This window comes from Lytechinus variegatus, chromosome 3, assembly GCF_018143015.1.
Source record: "Lytechinus variegatus isolate NC3 chromosome 3, Lvar_3.0, whole genome shotgun sequence".
Taxonomy (NCBI): Eukaryota; Metazoa; Echinodermata; class Echinoidea; order Temnopleuroida; family Toxopneustidae; genus Lytechinus; species Lytechinus variegatus.
The window spans coordinates 40,381,628-40,399,983 of record NC_054742.1 but is presented as its reverse complement, the minus strand read 5'-3'; the positions used below and the strand labels follow the sequence as shown (position 1 = coordinate 40,399,983).

The window sequence follows — 18,356 nt, the reverse complement described above, 5'->3', positions numbered from 1 at the left end:
ATATTACATAACATTATGGGGCAGCTGCTCGTATATGACGTCACAAATCAAAATCTTAAAGTATAATAACTTTCTTTATAATCTCAATGGAATTCCTCAAAACTTCACCATCATTTTGTCTGTTTTGTTTTACAATAAACTTTAAGTTAGGGTGAACTTTTCCTTTAATTGCTATTATTCATATTAAATACTAAATAATGCATTTATATCAAGGCAGGCGCGCTCGCAGGATTTTTGAAAGGGGGGGGGGGGTTTCGAGCTGATTTTTTTTTTAATCTCCCGCCCAGTCTCTAAAAAGTGATGAGCGGGTGGGGGGGAGGTGATGATTTTTTTTTCAGCGCTGCAAATAAGACAATAACATTTAAGTGGGGATGGGGTATGTAAAAGTGCGGTCATGACCCGCGAGCGAGCAGAAATGTTCTCGTTTGCGTTGAAAACATAACCTTTTTGTCAATAGTTTGTTGGTATCATAGTCGATGCTACATGTCCTTCGGATCGTAGCACTCATGATATGGCCTTGATCAGAACACTAGAAACTTGAGAAATGTCATGAATAATTACGAGCGATCGAGCGGAGCGAGCGAGCCGAAATGTTTGCGTTTTTCCGTCAAAACATACAATTCTTCTCAATAGCTTGTTGGTAATGATTACATATTAGTTGATGATACATGTCCTCCTGCTAGTAAGTGTCATGATATGGCCTTGATCAAGAGACTAGAAACTTAAGATATTTCATAAATGATTACGAGCGAGCAAAATTTTCGCGTTTTCCCGTCAAAACAAACATTTCTTGTCAATAGTTTGTTAGTAAATCAAGTATTAGTCGATGCTACATGTCCTTCTATTCGTAACACTCATAATACGGCCTTGAACAGGAGACCAGATACTTATGGAATTTCATAAATTATTACGAGCGAGCGGAGCGAGCTAACCGACATTTTAGCGTTTTCCGTCATTTTGGCTTTCATATTGGTAAAACATATTTTGCAAGAAAACGTATGTCTTTGTCTTGGTTCACTTGTATTCATGAGTATACATCATGATAATCATGTATGGCCTTGTTAATGGCGATACCGTGATCATGTCGGCGACATGCGGAAATAAAAGATATAATAAAATGGAGCGACCGAAGCGAGCGGAAATTTTTTCTGTGTTTTTCGTCGGAAACATGAGATTCTGTTCATTATTGCTGTCATATACATTATTGGGTAGGGGAACTGTCCGTAACCAGACCAAGGAGTTATCAGGCGCTTGCCCGATAACTCCTTGACCAGACCGACCTCTGGGGAGACAAGCAAAAAAAAAAAGAAAAAAAAGGAAAAAAAAGGAAACGAAAAGGGGGGGGGGGGTTTGAACCCCCTAACCCCCCCCCTTGCGTACGCGCCTGTATCATGGTATCAATTTGACCCTGCATCAGAAAATGGTCTGAACAGTACGTAAGATCCTGTTTATAAATATCTGAACAGGATGTTAGATCCTGTTCAGAGTCAGTGAATTGTTTTCCTGCTGAAGGCTTTTTCTGATTACTGAAAAAGATAAAGAAAATAAAAATATCAAATGCTAAGTATTTGAAATGTGCATGTAGGTTGAATTAATGCATACATAAACTGTATATGAATCTTATGAAATTTAAACAAAATATCTCAAATGAATATTGTGTTAAATGTTTCATTTTGCATTTTCATTATTGAATCGTTGCATACATGGCCCCCTTCCCCTCTCTATCCCTCGAACCCTCTAAACATGTCTCTCTCTCTCCCGCTCGTTTGTAAATTATATCTTAATTGGTTGCCATGGCAATGGCTGAATATGTTATTTATGTAAAAACAACAAGCATATGTATGCTTATAACACCCTAAAATTAGGGGTTATAAAAGAAAAATCAGATTCTACAATGTTTTCTTTTTCATCAAAGCTGATACTTTTCTTGGGAAAAATGAGCTGTTGCCATGGTAACAGGATATTTGCAACATTGATATTTGCCATTAAATTCAAGTATTACCTAGGCAACATCAATTCATTATTCTAATGAACTCATGCAGAACACTCACTGCAATTTTTGTTCAAAATTAAATGACTGGGCCAAACCTTACGCATATTGAGTTAATGTTATTGCATTTTCCACCTGTTGATATTGAGTTAATGTTATTGCGTTTTCCACCTGTCCACAACCTGAGTTTTCTCAGGTAAAAATTTTTATGCAACGGGCGTAACCTGAGGCCCGTTGCATAAAAATTTTTACCTGAGAAAACTCAGGTTGTTTTTACCGGAGTTTTTACCCTGTGTTAAAGTCAATGGCAGAAATCAGACTAACCTTAGTTTTCAGTTTTTACCAGAGTTTTCTCAGGTACAAAGTTTTATGCAACAGGCCACTTGTCTTCCATATGTTGTTGTTTTTTAATTAGATGTGATTTGGTTGCCATATGGTAATGGCTTAAGATTTTATATTTATTCATTTAGCACAAACATATCTTGATTAGTACCTTAAAATTAGGGGAAATGGAACGATGATCATATTCTATATTTTCATCAATATTTTTTAAAATAAGCTGTTGCCATGGCAACGGGCCCTTGGCAACTTTGATATTTTGATTAAATTCAAGCATTACCAAGGCACCAAATAATGTTATCCTTCTAAAAAAAACTCATGCAGATTACTTACTGTAATTTTTCTTCAAATGAGTGGGTCAAAACTTAAGCATACAGATTAAGTCAATTCTAATTGTATTTTTTATCTGTTCATTGTCTTGTCAACCACGTTGTTTCGTAAATTTGATGTTATTTGGTTGTCATGGCAATGGCTTAAATGTTATTTATACATTTAGCAAGCAACATGTTTTTGTTTACCACTGTAAAATTATGGGAAATTAAAGATAAATCAGATTCTACAACTTTTCAATGATTTTTTTTACTTTTCTGGGGGGGGGGGGGAATAAGCCGTTACCACGGCAACTGACCAATTTGAATTATCTCAGTGATCTTGAATATTTCTAAATTTCATATGTATTAAATTGGATACTTCAAAATGATCAATTCGGTCATCCATACCATGTTTATTTAGCATTAAATTGAGAATGTATGTTATTTTGGAGAAATTAATCCGTTGCCATGGCAACGGCCGAAATGGCATTTATAAATGCAATTGCAGACAATGTTGGTGTCATCAACAAAGTTATTTTTTTTCTTCCAACTTCCTCCCTAAAAATGCCTTATTCAACATTAATTTTACCATATCTAAATTATGGAGCGATTGTTTTGGGAAAATACACAATCAACCAACCTAGATAGAATATTGCTTTTACAAAAGAAGGCGTTGCGTGTTATTTTCAACTTGTCCTGCATGGAGATCCCACACAGATCACTTATTTTCAACAATAACATTCTGAAAATAAAAACACTGTACCAATAACTTAAGTCAATTCATGTATCAATTAAACAATAACATGCTACCACCCATATTTAATTATTCATTTAACACTAACTCTTCACAAATGCCCCACACGTCAATCAGATGAATTCCATTTACCTCTACCCCGGACCATCCTTGCAAAATCAATTTTTACTTTTGAAGGCCCTAGACTCTTGGGAACTATTACTAATATAAGAATCACCAAGCCTGAATTCCTTCATATATAAGTTCAAAAAATTTCTCCAAGATAACCATTGAATTAAATCTTCATTACCCAAACTCTTGTATTTTTTTAAATCAAACCTGATTATCATGTGACGTACAGTCATTTCCATCTCTTTCGTGTTCCTGTTGATCAACGAGGTCCGTTTGTGAGTACTGGGGCCGGTTTCTGGAGACCTTTAATCTCTTTTCGTATTTCCTTTTCTATTTTAATTTCCCTTATTTCTTTTTAATTCAACTGGTTTATGCTCAAGTTATTTTGATTTTTTTTTATAGGAGGCTGCACTCCACAAGCTCCGCTTTTTAGCAACCTCCTCAATTTCCAACCTGATATGTAATAATCTTGAACATAATTTTTATACAGGGATACTTGACATATGTCTTGTTGTTTGCATGTCGAAATGTACAAAACAAACTGTAATTGTTGAAAATGGAAATAAACGAAATGAAATGAAAGTTCCATTTTTCCATTTTATAGGTAGATATGGATTTCACTCTGTAATAATAATTGAAGTTCTTCCAGTTCAACCCAAGATGCTTAACTTAATTGAACCTCCTATATATCTATATTAATTGAAAGAGAAGTCTGCTATGAATCAGTTGTTTAAATATATTTCATCAATAAACTGCTTGGCTTTCAGTGTGAATAGGCAGTGTAGCTGTACATACATGTTACTCCCTAAAACACACACACCTTGATAAAAAATGATATACACCTGTGCTGCCGCTGCCACAGGTAATTGCTGCTTGTATCGAATAAATAGGTCTCGATAGGGCATACAATCCCTACATATTTGATGATTTTTTTTAATCGCATTTAGCTGGTTTCCTTACAATAATAACAAGAATACAACAGAAACAACAATAATAATAATGATAATAATAATAATAATCAGTGGCGTACCGTGGGTCACGGTATGGGGGGGGGGGCAACAGCAGAAAATTTTAGTTACTTAGTGTATGAGCGCGCCGCCAGGTATACTGACCTAATAGCCCATATAGTCCAGTAGATATTTTTCATACCTGGAAAAGTTGTTAAGTACAAGTTTTTTTGTTGATTTGCGTTCTAGATGGGTACTGAAGTAAATTCAGCTTGGTTGCCACCTTGGCAACCTTTAGCATTTTTTTTAATTAGCCTAATTAGCATAATCATCTAATTAGCATATTACATATGTAAAATGCTACTTCTCTTAACCAGAAGGATTAAAAAACATAAATAATGTCATTTTACTAAGAGGTCCTGTGACGAGGAATCGATTTATAGCAATAATTTAAATATTTAAGTTATGCAATAATCGTAATCAGCCTAATTAGCATAATGAGCTAATTAGCATAAGTGTAAAATATACGTATTTGTGGATGTCTATCCGAAAATACCCGATATATAGTTAATGCATCTTTCAGGGTTTTCTATAGCGAGGATTTCATTTATGACATTATTTTTCAATTTCAACCAATGTAATTGCTCTAATTAAGATAATTAGCATAATGCACTAATTAACACATATACATGTATATGTGTAATACATATGAAAATATATATTTCTTTATCATTTCATTTCGAGAATGTCTGAAAACATGATTAATACAGCTACCCTATACTTGTTTTCTATTGCGAGGAATTCATTTATGACATTATTTTTCCCTTCTTACCAATGTAATTGTCGTAATCAGCATAATTATAATGCGCTAATTACATATTATGTGCAATATATACATTCTTTTGTCATTTTATATCGAAAATGCCAAATACATAAATAATACAACTATCACATGGTTTTCTATGACGAGGAATTAATTTCTGACATTATTTTTTCCCCTTTTTACCAAAGTAATTTTCGTAATTAGTATAATTAGCATAATGCGCTAATTAACATATATGTGCAATACATATATTCCTTTGTCATTTTATACTGAGTGAGAATTCCCGAAAACATAAATAATACAGCTATCCTATAGTTTTTCGATGAGGAATTATTTTGTGACATTATGTTTTTTCATTTAAACAATGTTATTGTTACAATTAGCTTAATAAACATAATGCGCTAATTAATATATAATAGATTTCTGTGCCAAAGTATTGTCTACATCGGCCTGAAAACATATATAATACAGCTCTTCTAATGTTTTTTTATGTTGATGAATTCATTAATGACAGTAATTTTTAACCAATGTCAATACCTTAATTAGAATTACTGGCCCAATGCACTAATTAACATCTATGTGCAATATTTAAAGTATATATTCCTATCACCAGTGTGGTGGTTCAGTTGAGCGTCCGTCTTACAACCGGGAGGTCGGGGGTTCAAATCCCGGCCGCGTCAGACCAAAAGACGTTAAAAGATGGGAGTTGCTGCTACCCTGTTTGGCGTTCAACGATTAAATGGATAGAGCCTCGTCGATCTGGCCCTGCTCAGTGGCTGCCTGGCCCACGATCAATTGGGCAAAGCAAATTTTTCGGAGTATTTCATTTTATGTCTGTTTCGAACAATGAGTTATGGATTTTCATTTTTTTCTATGTTAGTTTATATCGAGTGTGCCTGAAAACATGAAAAAATACAGCTATCCTATGGTTAGTGGTAATTAAAATACAGGTGCAAACATTTTTTCGTTGTCACTGAAGTTATTGTCTCGCCTGCATAATAGCAGAGGGAAACTATAGGCGCCGCTTTTCCGACGGTGGCGGCGATGGCAACGTCGTCAACATTGATATCATATAAACCAAGCAATGTAAATGTCATAACTTAGAAAGTATATGAAGCTAGTTCATGAAACTGGGACATAAAAGTAATCAAGCATTACTCACATCTTGCCTTAGGTCAATGGTCATTTACGGCCAATGAACTAAGATCTTGTTGGGGGAACACATATCGAAATCTAAACCAAGGATAAGTTTTTGAAATGTCGTCATAACCTAGAAAGTGTATGGACCTATATAGTTTACGAAACTTAAACATAAGGGTAATCAAGTAATACTGAATATTCTGTTTGAGTTTCAGGTCACATGACCTAGGTCAAAGGTCACTTTGCGTCAATGAACTTTGGCCATGTTGGGGGTATTTGTGGAATTGTCATAACTTTAAAAGTTAATGGACCCACATGTAGTTAATGAAACTTGGACATAAATGCAACCATGTAGCCCTATCCTTGTATATCCTGTCCGCATCTCAGGTCAAATGACCAAGATCAAAGGTAAGGTCAGTGAACTTTGGCCATGTTAGGGGTATTTTTTAACTTGGCATCATATCTTAGAAAGTTTATGGCTTTAGTTCATGAAACATAAACATATGGGTAATCAAGGATGAAGGATTGTTTTGCACACATGTTAGGTCATTTGATCATGGTCTAAGACCATTTTGGATCAATGGACATCATATGAATTGTTCTTACGTGAATATTTTATGCAATAGCTGTTTTCAAAGCCAAAACTGCTGCTATATAAAATCGCGTAATGCAGGCGAGACTGCCAGAGGCATATTCATATTATGTAAAATATTGCTCATAAGTTAATTAGCGCATTATGCTAATTACGCTAATTGAAAATAACATTTGTTAAACGGGAAAAATAATTTCACAAAAGAATTCCTCATAGAATACCATAGGATAGCTGTATTATTTATGTTTTCAGGCTGTTGTAGTACATATCTATATGTATATGTTAATTAGTGCATTAGGTTGATTATGCTAATTGCAGCGACTGCATTGGTTAAAATGGAAAAATATTGTCATAAATGAATTCCTCGCCATAGAAAACCATAGGATAGCTGTATTATTCATTTTTCGGGCATTCTCGATATGAAATGACAAAGAAATGTGTATTTTATATTACACACATATGTTAATTAGTGCATTATGCTAATTATGCTAATTACAGCGATTACATTGCTTAAAATGGAAAAATAATGTCATAAATGAATTCCTCGCTATAGAAAACCATAAAAGGGTTGTATTATTTACGTATTGGGAATTTTCTGGATAGACATCCACAAATACATATATACAGTGTATTACACTTATGCTAATTAGCTCATTATGCTAATTAGGCTGATTACGATAATTGTATAACTTAGATATTTAAAATATTATTATGCATGGATTCAATGTCACAGGACCTCTTAGAAAAATGATATTGTTTATGTTTTTAGTCTTTCTGGATTAAGAGAACTATATTACATATCGTACATAAATTATGCTAATTAGGCTAATTAAAAAAATTGCTCAAGGTTGCCAAGGTGGCAACAAGCTGAATTTACTTCAATACCCATTTAGAACACGAATCAACAAAAAAACCTTGTACTTAACAACTTTTCCAGGTCTTGTTCATGGCCTATGAGACCGTCTACTGGACTAATAAGAGACATTTTGAAGACAGTGCCATTAAACGGATTTATATCTCACTGATCAAATAATGAGAGCACGAAGCGCGAGCTGAATATTTCTGACATTCAGACCTAAAAAGGGACATTGTAAGCAATTTTTTGTAATTGAGATACGTACCTGTCTCGCTAAACAAACAATGCGAGCGCGAAGTTGAAATATTGACCCCAAACAGGGACTATATTTTATTATCCAATGCGAGTGCCAAGCGCTTGTTGATTTTGTTAGAATTACATCTAAACACATGAAGCACGAAGTTGTAGTCATCGTAATCATAACATATACGCATCTCACTTATCAAATATTGCGATCGCGAGCTGATAATTTAGGAAATTCAAGCTTGAAGAGGGTAATTTTAAGGCCTGTTTGTAGGAATTCACGAAGACCATACGCATTTCACTAACCAAATGATGCAAACGCGAAGCGTGAGCTATTTTTTTTTTATATTCAGATCAGAAAAAAGGGACATTTTATGGATTGATTTTAGGAATTCATGAAGAGCAGATATATCTCACCAATCCACTAATGCGAACTTAAGCACGGACAGGAAATGTTTTATATTATATAGGACCTTAAAATGGGGCAATGACTTTAAAGGTCAAGTCCACCCCCAGAATAGAGAAAAATCAAACTAGCATAACACTGAAAAATTTATCAAAATCGGATGTAAAATAAGAAGGTCATGACATTTTAAAGTTTCGCTTATCATTCACAAAACATTGATATGCACAACTCAGTGACAAGCAAATGAGACAGTCGATGATGTCCCTCACTCACTATTTCTTTGGATTTTTATTCTTTAAATTATACAATATTTCATTACAGATTTGACAATAAGGGCCAATTAATTGCCTGCACTATATATTACACAATGCTAATTCCAAATGTTCAGGGAGCAATTGATAATTGTTTCACTTGACAACGAGGAGAAAATTTGAATATTTCAGATGTCATATAATAAAATACAAAGTGATTGGATGACGTCATCAGTCTCCTTATTTGCATACCGACCAGGATGTGCATATCACTGTTTGTGAAAATAAGCCAAACTTGAAAATGTCAAGTTCTTCTTTACATCCGCTTTTGATTAAATTTTCAGTTTTATGCTTGTTGGATTTTACTCTTTTTATGCAAATATACTTTTCGTTGGGGTGAGCTTGTCCTTTAAGTAGTCATGAAAAAGAAGCATAATATGTCACTACTTAAAACAATAATAACCCGAGAAGGAAATATATTATTTGGTGTATAGTGACTTGAAAACTGGAGGTTTTAATTAGTACAACCTAGACAACAGGGTTATATATCTCGTTAAACAGAAAATGCATGCACCAGGAACAATGAAGACATATAGGCCCTGAGCAAATTATATGTAATTCATAAAGGCTATGAAAAGTTTTTTAATGTAAAATAACATAACATAATTAAAATATAATATAACCTTATAATGAACAATAATTTCTTCTTTCCCACTTCGTTTCTTTCCCTTTCTCTGTTTATTTATTTTTTGCCAGCCGATGGGGAGGGGGGGGGGGGGTGGGCACGAACCCCCATCCCCCCGCAGTTACGCCACTGATATAATAATATGCACATTTACTTTGCTATCAATACATGGTCCTCAGAATGCTGTTTCAGTGTGTTATCTTGATTATTGTCCATTTACCTTTACCCGAGATTCTGGAAGTGCTGTGGATCCAAGCAGTCAGGCTTAGAATACTTGAAGGGAAATAACAACTTGAAAAAATAAATTGTATGTAAGTTATGCAAAAAAGTAATATAGGTCAATTTTCTCTGAATTATATGTTTTACAAAATGGTCTATTTATGGTTTATAATGTTCGGGATAATGTTTCAACACTTAGGCTCTAAAGTGTTTCATGGAAAAATGTTATAAAATTCCATTTTTATCACAGCTTCTCGAAATTTGAAGAAAACTGAAAAGCGCAGTGACGGCCGCAATGATATGTCGTTTGACAGCATATACCGGTACTCTACTGTCAAGAGGTGATCTCTCCGTGTACTACAACGATATGCGCTATACGTTAACCACTATTCAATTCTTCTCTTCTATCTTGATCTTGGCTCTGAGCTGAATGCTGTGCGTGTACGACTGAGCTGAGCTAAGCCACTATCCATATATCCATGATGTCAGGTGCTATTAAAAAGGTGAAGTTGGTAGAAAATTGTTTTCTTTTCGGCGTCAAAAGTAGCTCTTATGTTTTTGGTCTATTAAGCATGAATATTTTTGTACGTGCGGGAGTCCTTAATGTATAATTAATACAAGTAGATTAGAAGCGCATTCTCTACCTCCTGCTGAATTTGACATGAACGTGAATGTGTGGGACTGTAGTGTAAGAGTTAACTTTAAGAGTTAGCTGGCACTTGGCTAACCCAGGCCAGGCGCCAGGGCCCGGGGGGGGGGCACTCAGTATATAATGCATAGTGGGTATGTGCCGCGGAGGGGACCCCCATTTTTACACTCAAATTTCCGTTCCAAGGCATAGCATTTTTGCCTTGTTGAGAAAAAGAACAAAGAAAGCCGCTCCAAGGCATAACATTTTCTTCTTATCGAGAAAAAAGAAGAGAGAAATCCGCTCCAAAGCTTCGCATATTTTTCGTTATGCCGCTACGATCGCGTTAAATGAGCTGCAATTTTGGTGAAAAGCGGCCGCAGAGCTCCTCGGCGGAGGCCGCGCTAGCTGCATCATGCACGCATGACCGTTCCGTAGGGATGCATAGTTTGCATACGCGCTCACACGCTGCCGATCCGTTCCAAGGACCCCCGTTTTCACAAACATTTGTCGTTCCGAAGCCCGTTCCGAGGACCCTCCTTTTTACAATAAGCCCGCTCCAAGGCCCCCGTTTTTTGTCTCGCCCGCGGCACACCCCCACCACTTTTTTGGTCGAGTGCCCCCCCCGGGCGCCAGGGACCTCGGGCGAAGTTCGTGCAGGCTCCACTCCCGGGGGGGGGGGCACTCAGTATATAATGCATAGTGGGTATGTGCCGCGGAGGGGACCCCCATTTTCACACTCGAATATCCGTTCCAAGGCATAGCATTTTCTTCTTATCGAGAAAAAAGAAGAGGGAAATCCGCTCCAAAGCATCGCATATTTTTCTTTACGCCGCTCCGATCGCATTGAATGAGCTGCAATTTTGGTGAAAAGCGGCCGCGGAGCTCCCCCCAGCGGAGGCCGCGCTAGCTGCATCATGCACGCATGACCGTTCCATAGGGATGTACCGTAAGGGCACTAGTATTCAACCCGGCATAATTCAAAGATTTTGACATATTTCCAAAAATATTTAGAAATATGGAAACTATCTTAATTTCATACCTTTGTTATTTCCAGGGTAATCTGTTGTCGGTATTTTCTTTATCAATCTGTCGACTGTATGCGCGTAGGATCGAATTATGCGCCGATGGCCTTTTGCACTGAATTGCACTAGTATTCAACCAAGTGAGGATAGATAGCAAATCTCAAAAGGGTTTATATTGGTATATTAGATCTAGATCTATGTAAGTCTCTGGCTTTGATTAATTCCCTGTCTGGTCTCATCTCAAATGGTCTAGTCCATAGTCGGATGGGACAAGGGCAGATTGAGAGACAGGACCATTTTTCATCGCTAGGTTGAATACTAGTGCAGACAGGTTGAATACTAGTGCAAAAAACCGTCGCCGTATAACTCGATTACCCGCGCACACAGTTGACTGGTTGAAGAAAAAAATAACGGAAAACGAATAACCAGCATTTGCTCTTAGAAATAAGACGGGTCTGAAATTCAGGTAAATTCTGTGTTTCTATATATTTGAGGAAACTCTCCAAACGGGTTGAATACTAGTGCCCTTACGGTATACGCACTCACACGCTGGCGATCCGTTCCAAGGACCCCCGTTTTCACAAAGATTTGTCGTTCCGAAGCCCGTTCCGAGGACCCTCCTTTTTACAATGAGCCCGCTCCAAGGCCCCCGTTTTTGTCTCGCCCGCGGCACACCCCCACCACTTTTTTAGTCGAGTGCCCCCCCCCCCCCCCGGGGCTCCACTCCACTTCACTACTGCTACACTACGCTCCACCTAACCGAACTTCGGGATGGTGAACCTATTCGGATGTACCGAGTCACAAAGGTGGGATGGCAATCGTGTTTATCGTAAAAATTAAAGAAAAAAAACATAACGAGAAAGATGAATGACTTAATCCTCCGGTTATCCTCAAAATGGGTGATTCGGGCCAGTATCTTTTTCCTCACACGTATTATTCACGGCTGATTTCAAAACATCGCATGCGATCGCGATCGATCAGCGACCGATCGCATGCAATGTTTTGAAATCTTTCCCATTTCTATATTATAACACAATGGAAAATTAAAAGGGCAATTAACAAATCTTGCCGAGACTGGAGAGGAGCATCAAGGCCAGCAAATGGCATCAAAGTCCAAATGGGTCAGACCATAGATTAATATAGAGCCTGATTATTCTAAATCATTTATTACTTCTTTTTCTTTTGTAGACCACTGGTTTGGTTGGAATAGCAGTTGAGGCTAAGCCTCATGAGGTATGTTTAATTGGTGGACTAGCCACTAAACAAGCTCTTGAACTTTTCAGATTGAATTTAATAAGTGTATGGATTTAGATGTTAAGAACAAAAAAATAACTTCAAAGATTGTACTTCATTGAAATAAATTGAACTGTTTGGCAAGTACATGTATATTCAAATGGTATTTATTGGTCTTGAATTGATAAAGATTTTCAAAGTAGATGATATTGGGGATGTGATACAAATCCAGTATGGTACGTATGGTACTGAACAATGACAGTTATCATTGAAAGACATTCTTAAGCAAATTGATCACAATTATTTGTTGTGACATCCAAGCCTGGTGACATCTGTTTGTTTTTTTGCATTATTCGTACTTGCATTTATGTAAATGTCGGGTTTATTTGCAGCATAATGAAATTAAGAAATAAGAACCTTATAAATTCACCTATCAAAGAGTGAATTAGTAAACTTTTATAATATTTTCTAATAATATGTACTTTGCAAATCTTCACAATGTTCCTAAAGCTTCAGCAGATGAAAATAATTTTGTAGGTAAACATATTTCAAAAAGTTCATGTTTTGATGTTAGTGATTGAATTTATAACTGAAGAATCAAGTAAGACTGTTAGTTAAGGACTCTTGAATTTGTGAGATTATAGAAATATGATATGATAGTGTAGTTCAACAATTATAAAGTGCAAGGTAATGATCAATATTTTATTATTTTTCATTGATTGCAGTCTCTTTGGACACTTTGTGAAAATAGTAATGGAACACTATATAAAAGAAATCTAAATCCATTTTTACCAACATTTTATTTGTACATTCTTATATATCCTTTTGCATTTTTTTTTATGTTTGATAATGTGCAGAAATTGAGGATATTGTATAGCAAGATCCTTGCCTCTTTACAACAGATGCCAAAAGAGGCATCTTACAGACAGTACACTGAACAGATTGTAAATGACAGGCTCTCTATTGTGCAATCAGTAAGTTAACCATCCTCTTTTGATTACCATCAGTAAAATAATAAGTTTATTGTTCTTAGGTTAACTCAGGTATCACTGGTCTGTAGAGTTCTTGAAATAAAAAAGAAAGTAGATCACATGTCTTGCATTTGATTAAGGTACCAATATGAAGGTGTGAATATATTCTTTAACAAGAGTGTCGCTAGGGCGAGTACCTAATACGCCCGCCTGTAAAGTGGAAAATGGAGCTATTGGTCAAGCAAGAAGAGTGAAAGGTGGCGACTTTACCTTTTGACCTAAAAATTAATAGGCTTCCTGGGATCCATGCTAATATCATACAAACCAAATTATATAAGCCTAGGTTATGTTATTAATGAAAGGATAACTTCAGTTATCACGTTTACAAGGACTTCAGAAGGCCTAGATAAAAGCATGTCACTGTGACCTTGACCTTTGACCTTTTTAGCTCAAAATCAACAGGGTTCATGGGATCCATGCTAGTATCATACACTTAAAATTATATGAGCCTAGATTAAGTTAAACTGAAGTTATCACGTTTACAATAATTGTGGAAAGATGAGATGAAAATATCACTGTGACCTTGACCTTTTGACCACAAAATTTGTAGGCTTCCTGGGATCCATGCTAGAATCATACACACCAAATTATCTAAGCCTAGGTTAAATCAAACTGAAGTTATGAGGGGTGCATGAAAATTACAATGGTATTGATTATATCGTACCATAACCTATATTTCTGGATTAATATCCTAAACGATGTGATTTTCCATAATTTGTATACTGTATTGATATGTGTTAAACTGTTATTGCTGTGGATAAAATAATGGTTGTGGATGTACAGTATATTGTGTTGGTTACATGGAAATTTACTTTTGTCATGAATAGTCCTGACCCAAATGAAAATAACTAGATTTTTCTTTTTAGGCTTTTCGGCATAAAACCTGAAATATGTAATCAATCAAAGAAAAAGAGTTAGGAATTTTGTTAATTATGGCCCATAAATTATGTAAATTCCATAGATTTCCTTTCATTAATGGAATAAAGATTCATGATGACTGAATATAGTTTTCTCATAGAATCATACCAGATAATGTGTATGATAAAATGGATGCACAGGTAAAATGGTTCGTAATTTGTACATGAAATTGTATTTTGACATCTGTGATCTTCCCCTTTCAGTTGTTCACTATTATTATTATCATTTTTCATACTAATTTTCAGGAAGGAGATGTCCAGAAAGTGGAACAGAAGCTCAATGCAGGCCAAATAGAAGAAGTTGTTTTACAAGTAAGATACTAGCCTTTTGACAAACTTCCACAATTATTTTTTTCTCACAATTGCATTGCATGCCTTTTTATTCCTGTTGGCAGGGTAAATACCTGAAAATTTGTTGGTCTCTACTAGGGTACAAAATTACAACAATTGACCAGCCAAAATGACACACATTGTAGATATGTGTAAGATAAGCAATCATCTGACAGAGAGCTTCTATAAGTAATGGATTTAACTCTATCTAGGCAGAAGGGGGGGGGCCGAGGCCCCCCTCAACGATTTGCGCAATACTTTCGCTGTGCTAAATTTTTTGACCGCGCCTCTCACTGACTTTTTACTTTCAAGTCTTGCGCAACTTTTGAGACCAATTTTACGTTACCCGGGTATGTGGTTCCAAAATTAAGCAACATTGTGTAAGTGCATAAAAAAAATTGCTCAAAAACATGATTTGTGTACAAAGTCAATGCAAATTGTGTTTTCAACCAAAAATCATTAATGTATGATGATTATTTTTAGTTTTGCTGGTCTAAATGTATTTATTTTATGCTTTTTTATAATATCAGAAGACTCCCCAACAAAAACAGAAGGTCAGAAAAACAAAGAAATACATAAGAAATTGCAAAAAGCAATATAATACATGAGAAAATTATTTGATCTTGCAAAATTGCTAAGGACACCACAAAGAGTTTCTATACCAAAAATTAGAACATTTGAAGCTCTATTTAGGGAGTTAGAGGAAAAAGTATGAATTTGCATACTAATTACTCATAAATTAGCATAATCACTTAATAGCAATTTGCATGAAATAAATTACTATACAATTTTGTACATTATGTGCTAGACAACCACTGTACCAATTCTCGGCGCGATCGATGGCTAAGAGATCTCAAGGGGGGCCATATGAACTCCCAAAATACCCCTGCCTAGATAGGGTCAAGCAAAAATTCCCTGCCCCAAAAAAGGTAGTAAAGATAACTTAAGCATATATTCAAGTTTTCATGAATACATGTGTAGTTCTTCAGATCAGTTTTATGAAACAGCCCCCAGGCCTTCATTTCAGGAAGAAGCCAAGCTCTCACTTGCTAGTGAACCTGTATTTTGGCATTCTAAATTATAGTGTTGAATAGTCGTTAATTCATGGGTTACTTTTATAAACGGCTTTGTGAAACCCCACCCTGGCTCTTTGTCTTTATTTTTTGCAGGCAGAAGCTGAACTCTCACTTGCAAGAAAGATGGCCGACTGGAAGGCATGGGAACCTCTTAGAGGAGACGCCCCTCCTGGACAATGGAAGTGGCCTTGAACTCTTTTAAATTGTAGTCTTATTGGGTTCTTGGTTTAAAATATGATGCAGTGAATGGCAGTGATGTTTTATGCATAGGAATTGCATCGGGTTCTGCATGTTCACCAAACTTCAGACTTGACTTAATTTAAATCTACAAAGTGATGAATATGTTGTGTTGGAAAGATTCATTTATTTAGAAAACTGATGTTATTCTTAAGTTCAATCATTCAGAGGTAAAATATTATCATTCTTTGTCTGAAGTAAAATATATCTGTATTATCAAACTTGCAGTCTACATCAGTTTATGCAAGTATTTTTATTGAGTAGAAATAACCACAACAAATTGAATGTAAGCATTTAACATTTCTCTTTTGATCATTATTTGTTAATGCCTCGCCTTGAGTTATTGCAATAAACTTTTGAAACGTGTACATCGCTTATCAACTTTCTGAAGACATGTTCCCAAGAATACATTGATATTTGTAGCCTGGACTTTCATCTCTTTGTTAAAACAAAATTACAGAGAATTCTTGCTTATTTGTATTTCACCCAAGTTTTTGTCCACTTGAACGACATGTATATACACCAATTGATATGTATTACATATGGTGATTTATTTGCAGTGTGTATGATATACTAATAAAAAATGTCTGATGAAGCTGATTGATCTTGTGTACCATATTTCATCTTGTAAACCAACATAGTGATGATGCCTCAGATCTATAGCTATGTTATAGCCATGTTATGATTACATTTTTTTTGGCATAGAATACGACATCAAAAAATAACAGATCAGAATTATTCTTTTTAAAGGACAAGTTCACTCCAACAAAGAGTTAATTTGAATATAAAGAGAAAAATCCAACAAGCATAACACTGAAAATTTCATCAAAATCGGATGTAAAATAAGAAAGTTATGACATTTTAAAATTTTGTTTAATTTCACACAACAGTTATATGCACATCCTGCCATAACTGTCTTATTTTAGATCAGATTTTAATGAATTTTTGTGCTTGTTAGATTATTCCCTATTGATTCAGATAAAAATTTGTCTGGGGTGGATTTGACATTCAAATAGACCCATGTATGGCTTCAACAGATTTGCATGAGGTATTTATTTATTTTTTTAGGGGGGGAGGTAATAAACAGATGCACTCAAATATATTGACGTACACCAGTATCAGAAAAAAATCAATTACTAAATGTAGTGGTTTCTGTTTGATCCATGTTTCATACAATATGTATAGTGTCTACAATTACCAAATCAGGGGAAAAGAGAAGTTTCTGAAGTGAAAGCCCATTTGAAATTTTAGGGAAAAAGGGTCATTATGTCATGTTTTATAGGGTACATGCTTTTCCACATATTCAGAATTTTTGTGGCATCTAGAATTCATTGAATTAACGGTTGTGTTTTGTAGGGCTAGTATGAATTTGACAAGTTGAGAAATAGTGTATAGGATTTGAAAACCTGTTCCACCTGTGTGCAGCAAAGTGTTATCCTAATTATATACCTAGAGTAAGTTGAGTAACCCGCATTAGAACCAAGTAATAATAGGCCAAACTTCAATGTGAAATCTACCCAACCGGAAGTCATGAACATCAATCAAGTAATAAAGTTATGGAGCTTTAAAGATTGTTGTAACGTCACATGTGAGCAACTCAATCTCGCATAAATCACAACTTCAAATGGTTCATGATAGGACAATTTTGTCTTTTGTTGAAATGTCTACGAAATAACATTTCAGATTGTATCCTGAAAATTGCAATTAATTGTAATAATATTCAATGACTTATTGGAGTCTGCCCACATGTGACGTACATAAAAATAAAAACTTTTTTACTATGACCTTAACTCTGATATTCTTTGATCATATTGTGCCAATATCAGGCCAATACTTAATGGGGGGGGGGCACATATTATTGGCTTATTAGGCAAAATTTATATTTCAAATGTGAGCGAGCAAGCAAAAATTCATTTTTTTAAAATAGATTTTTCCATGAAATAATATAATTCAACCTTTTTTTTTGGGGGGGGTGTCTTGGTCATTAAAATAATATGTGGGGACAAGTACCCCCATCCGTATGCTACAGTGATTTAAAATGCTGTGAAAATTATATAAATAAGATTTTGTATTTTGGTAAAAAGTATTTGGTTGTGTATAAATTTTCAGAAAAAGTTCATGATAAAAAAAAAAAGCGAACCTCCTTGGCGGGGAATCGAACCCCGGTCTTCCGCGTGACAGGCGGAGATACTCACCACTATACTACCAAGGA

At 35.4% G+C, this 18,356-nt stretch overlaps 1 protein-coding gene and 1 non-coding gene across 2 annotated transcripts; one reads left to right on the top strand and one right to left on the bottom strand.

The window, feature by feature from the left end:
- Positions 1 to 10,020: 10,020 nt before the first annotated feature.
- On the top strand, positions 10,021 to 16,744 carry LOC121411010 (NADH dehydrogenase [ubiquinone] 1 alpha subcomplex subunit 5-like). Its single transcript, XM_041603468.1, has 5 exons — positions 10,021 to 10,170; positions 12,509 to 12,553; positions 13,411 to 13,527; positions 14,748 to 14,813; positions 16,001 to 16,744. The coding sequence occupies exons 1-5, from the start codon at positions 10,147 to 10,149 to the stop codon at positions 16,097 to 16,099; spliced, it is 351 nt and encodes a 116-aa protein (XP_041459402.1). The 5' UTR covers positions 10,021 to 10,146; the 3' UTR covers positions 16,100 to 16,744.
- A 1,540-nt stretch (positions 16,745 to 18,284) lies between these two features.
- Positions 18,285 to 18,356, bottom strand: TRNAD-GUC. The gene has a single exon. It is a non-coding gene; the product is annotated as a tRNA-Asp (tRNA).

Coding starts and splice junctions, on each gene's coding strand:
- LOC121411010 (XM_041603468.1), top strand. CDS start 10,147: ATGATGTCAGGTGCTATTAAAAAG. Junction 10,171..12,508: donor TGTCAGGTGCTATTAAAAAG/GTGAAGTTGGTA, acceptor TTTCTTTTGTAG/ACCACTGGTTTGGTTGGAAT. Junction 14,814..16,000: donor TAGAAGAAGTTGTTTTACAA/GTAAGATACTAG, acceptor TATTTTTTGCAG/GCAGAAGCTGAACTCTCACT.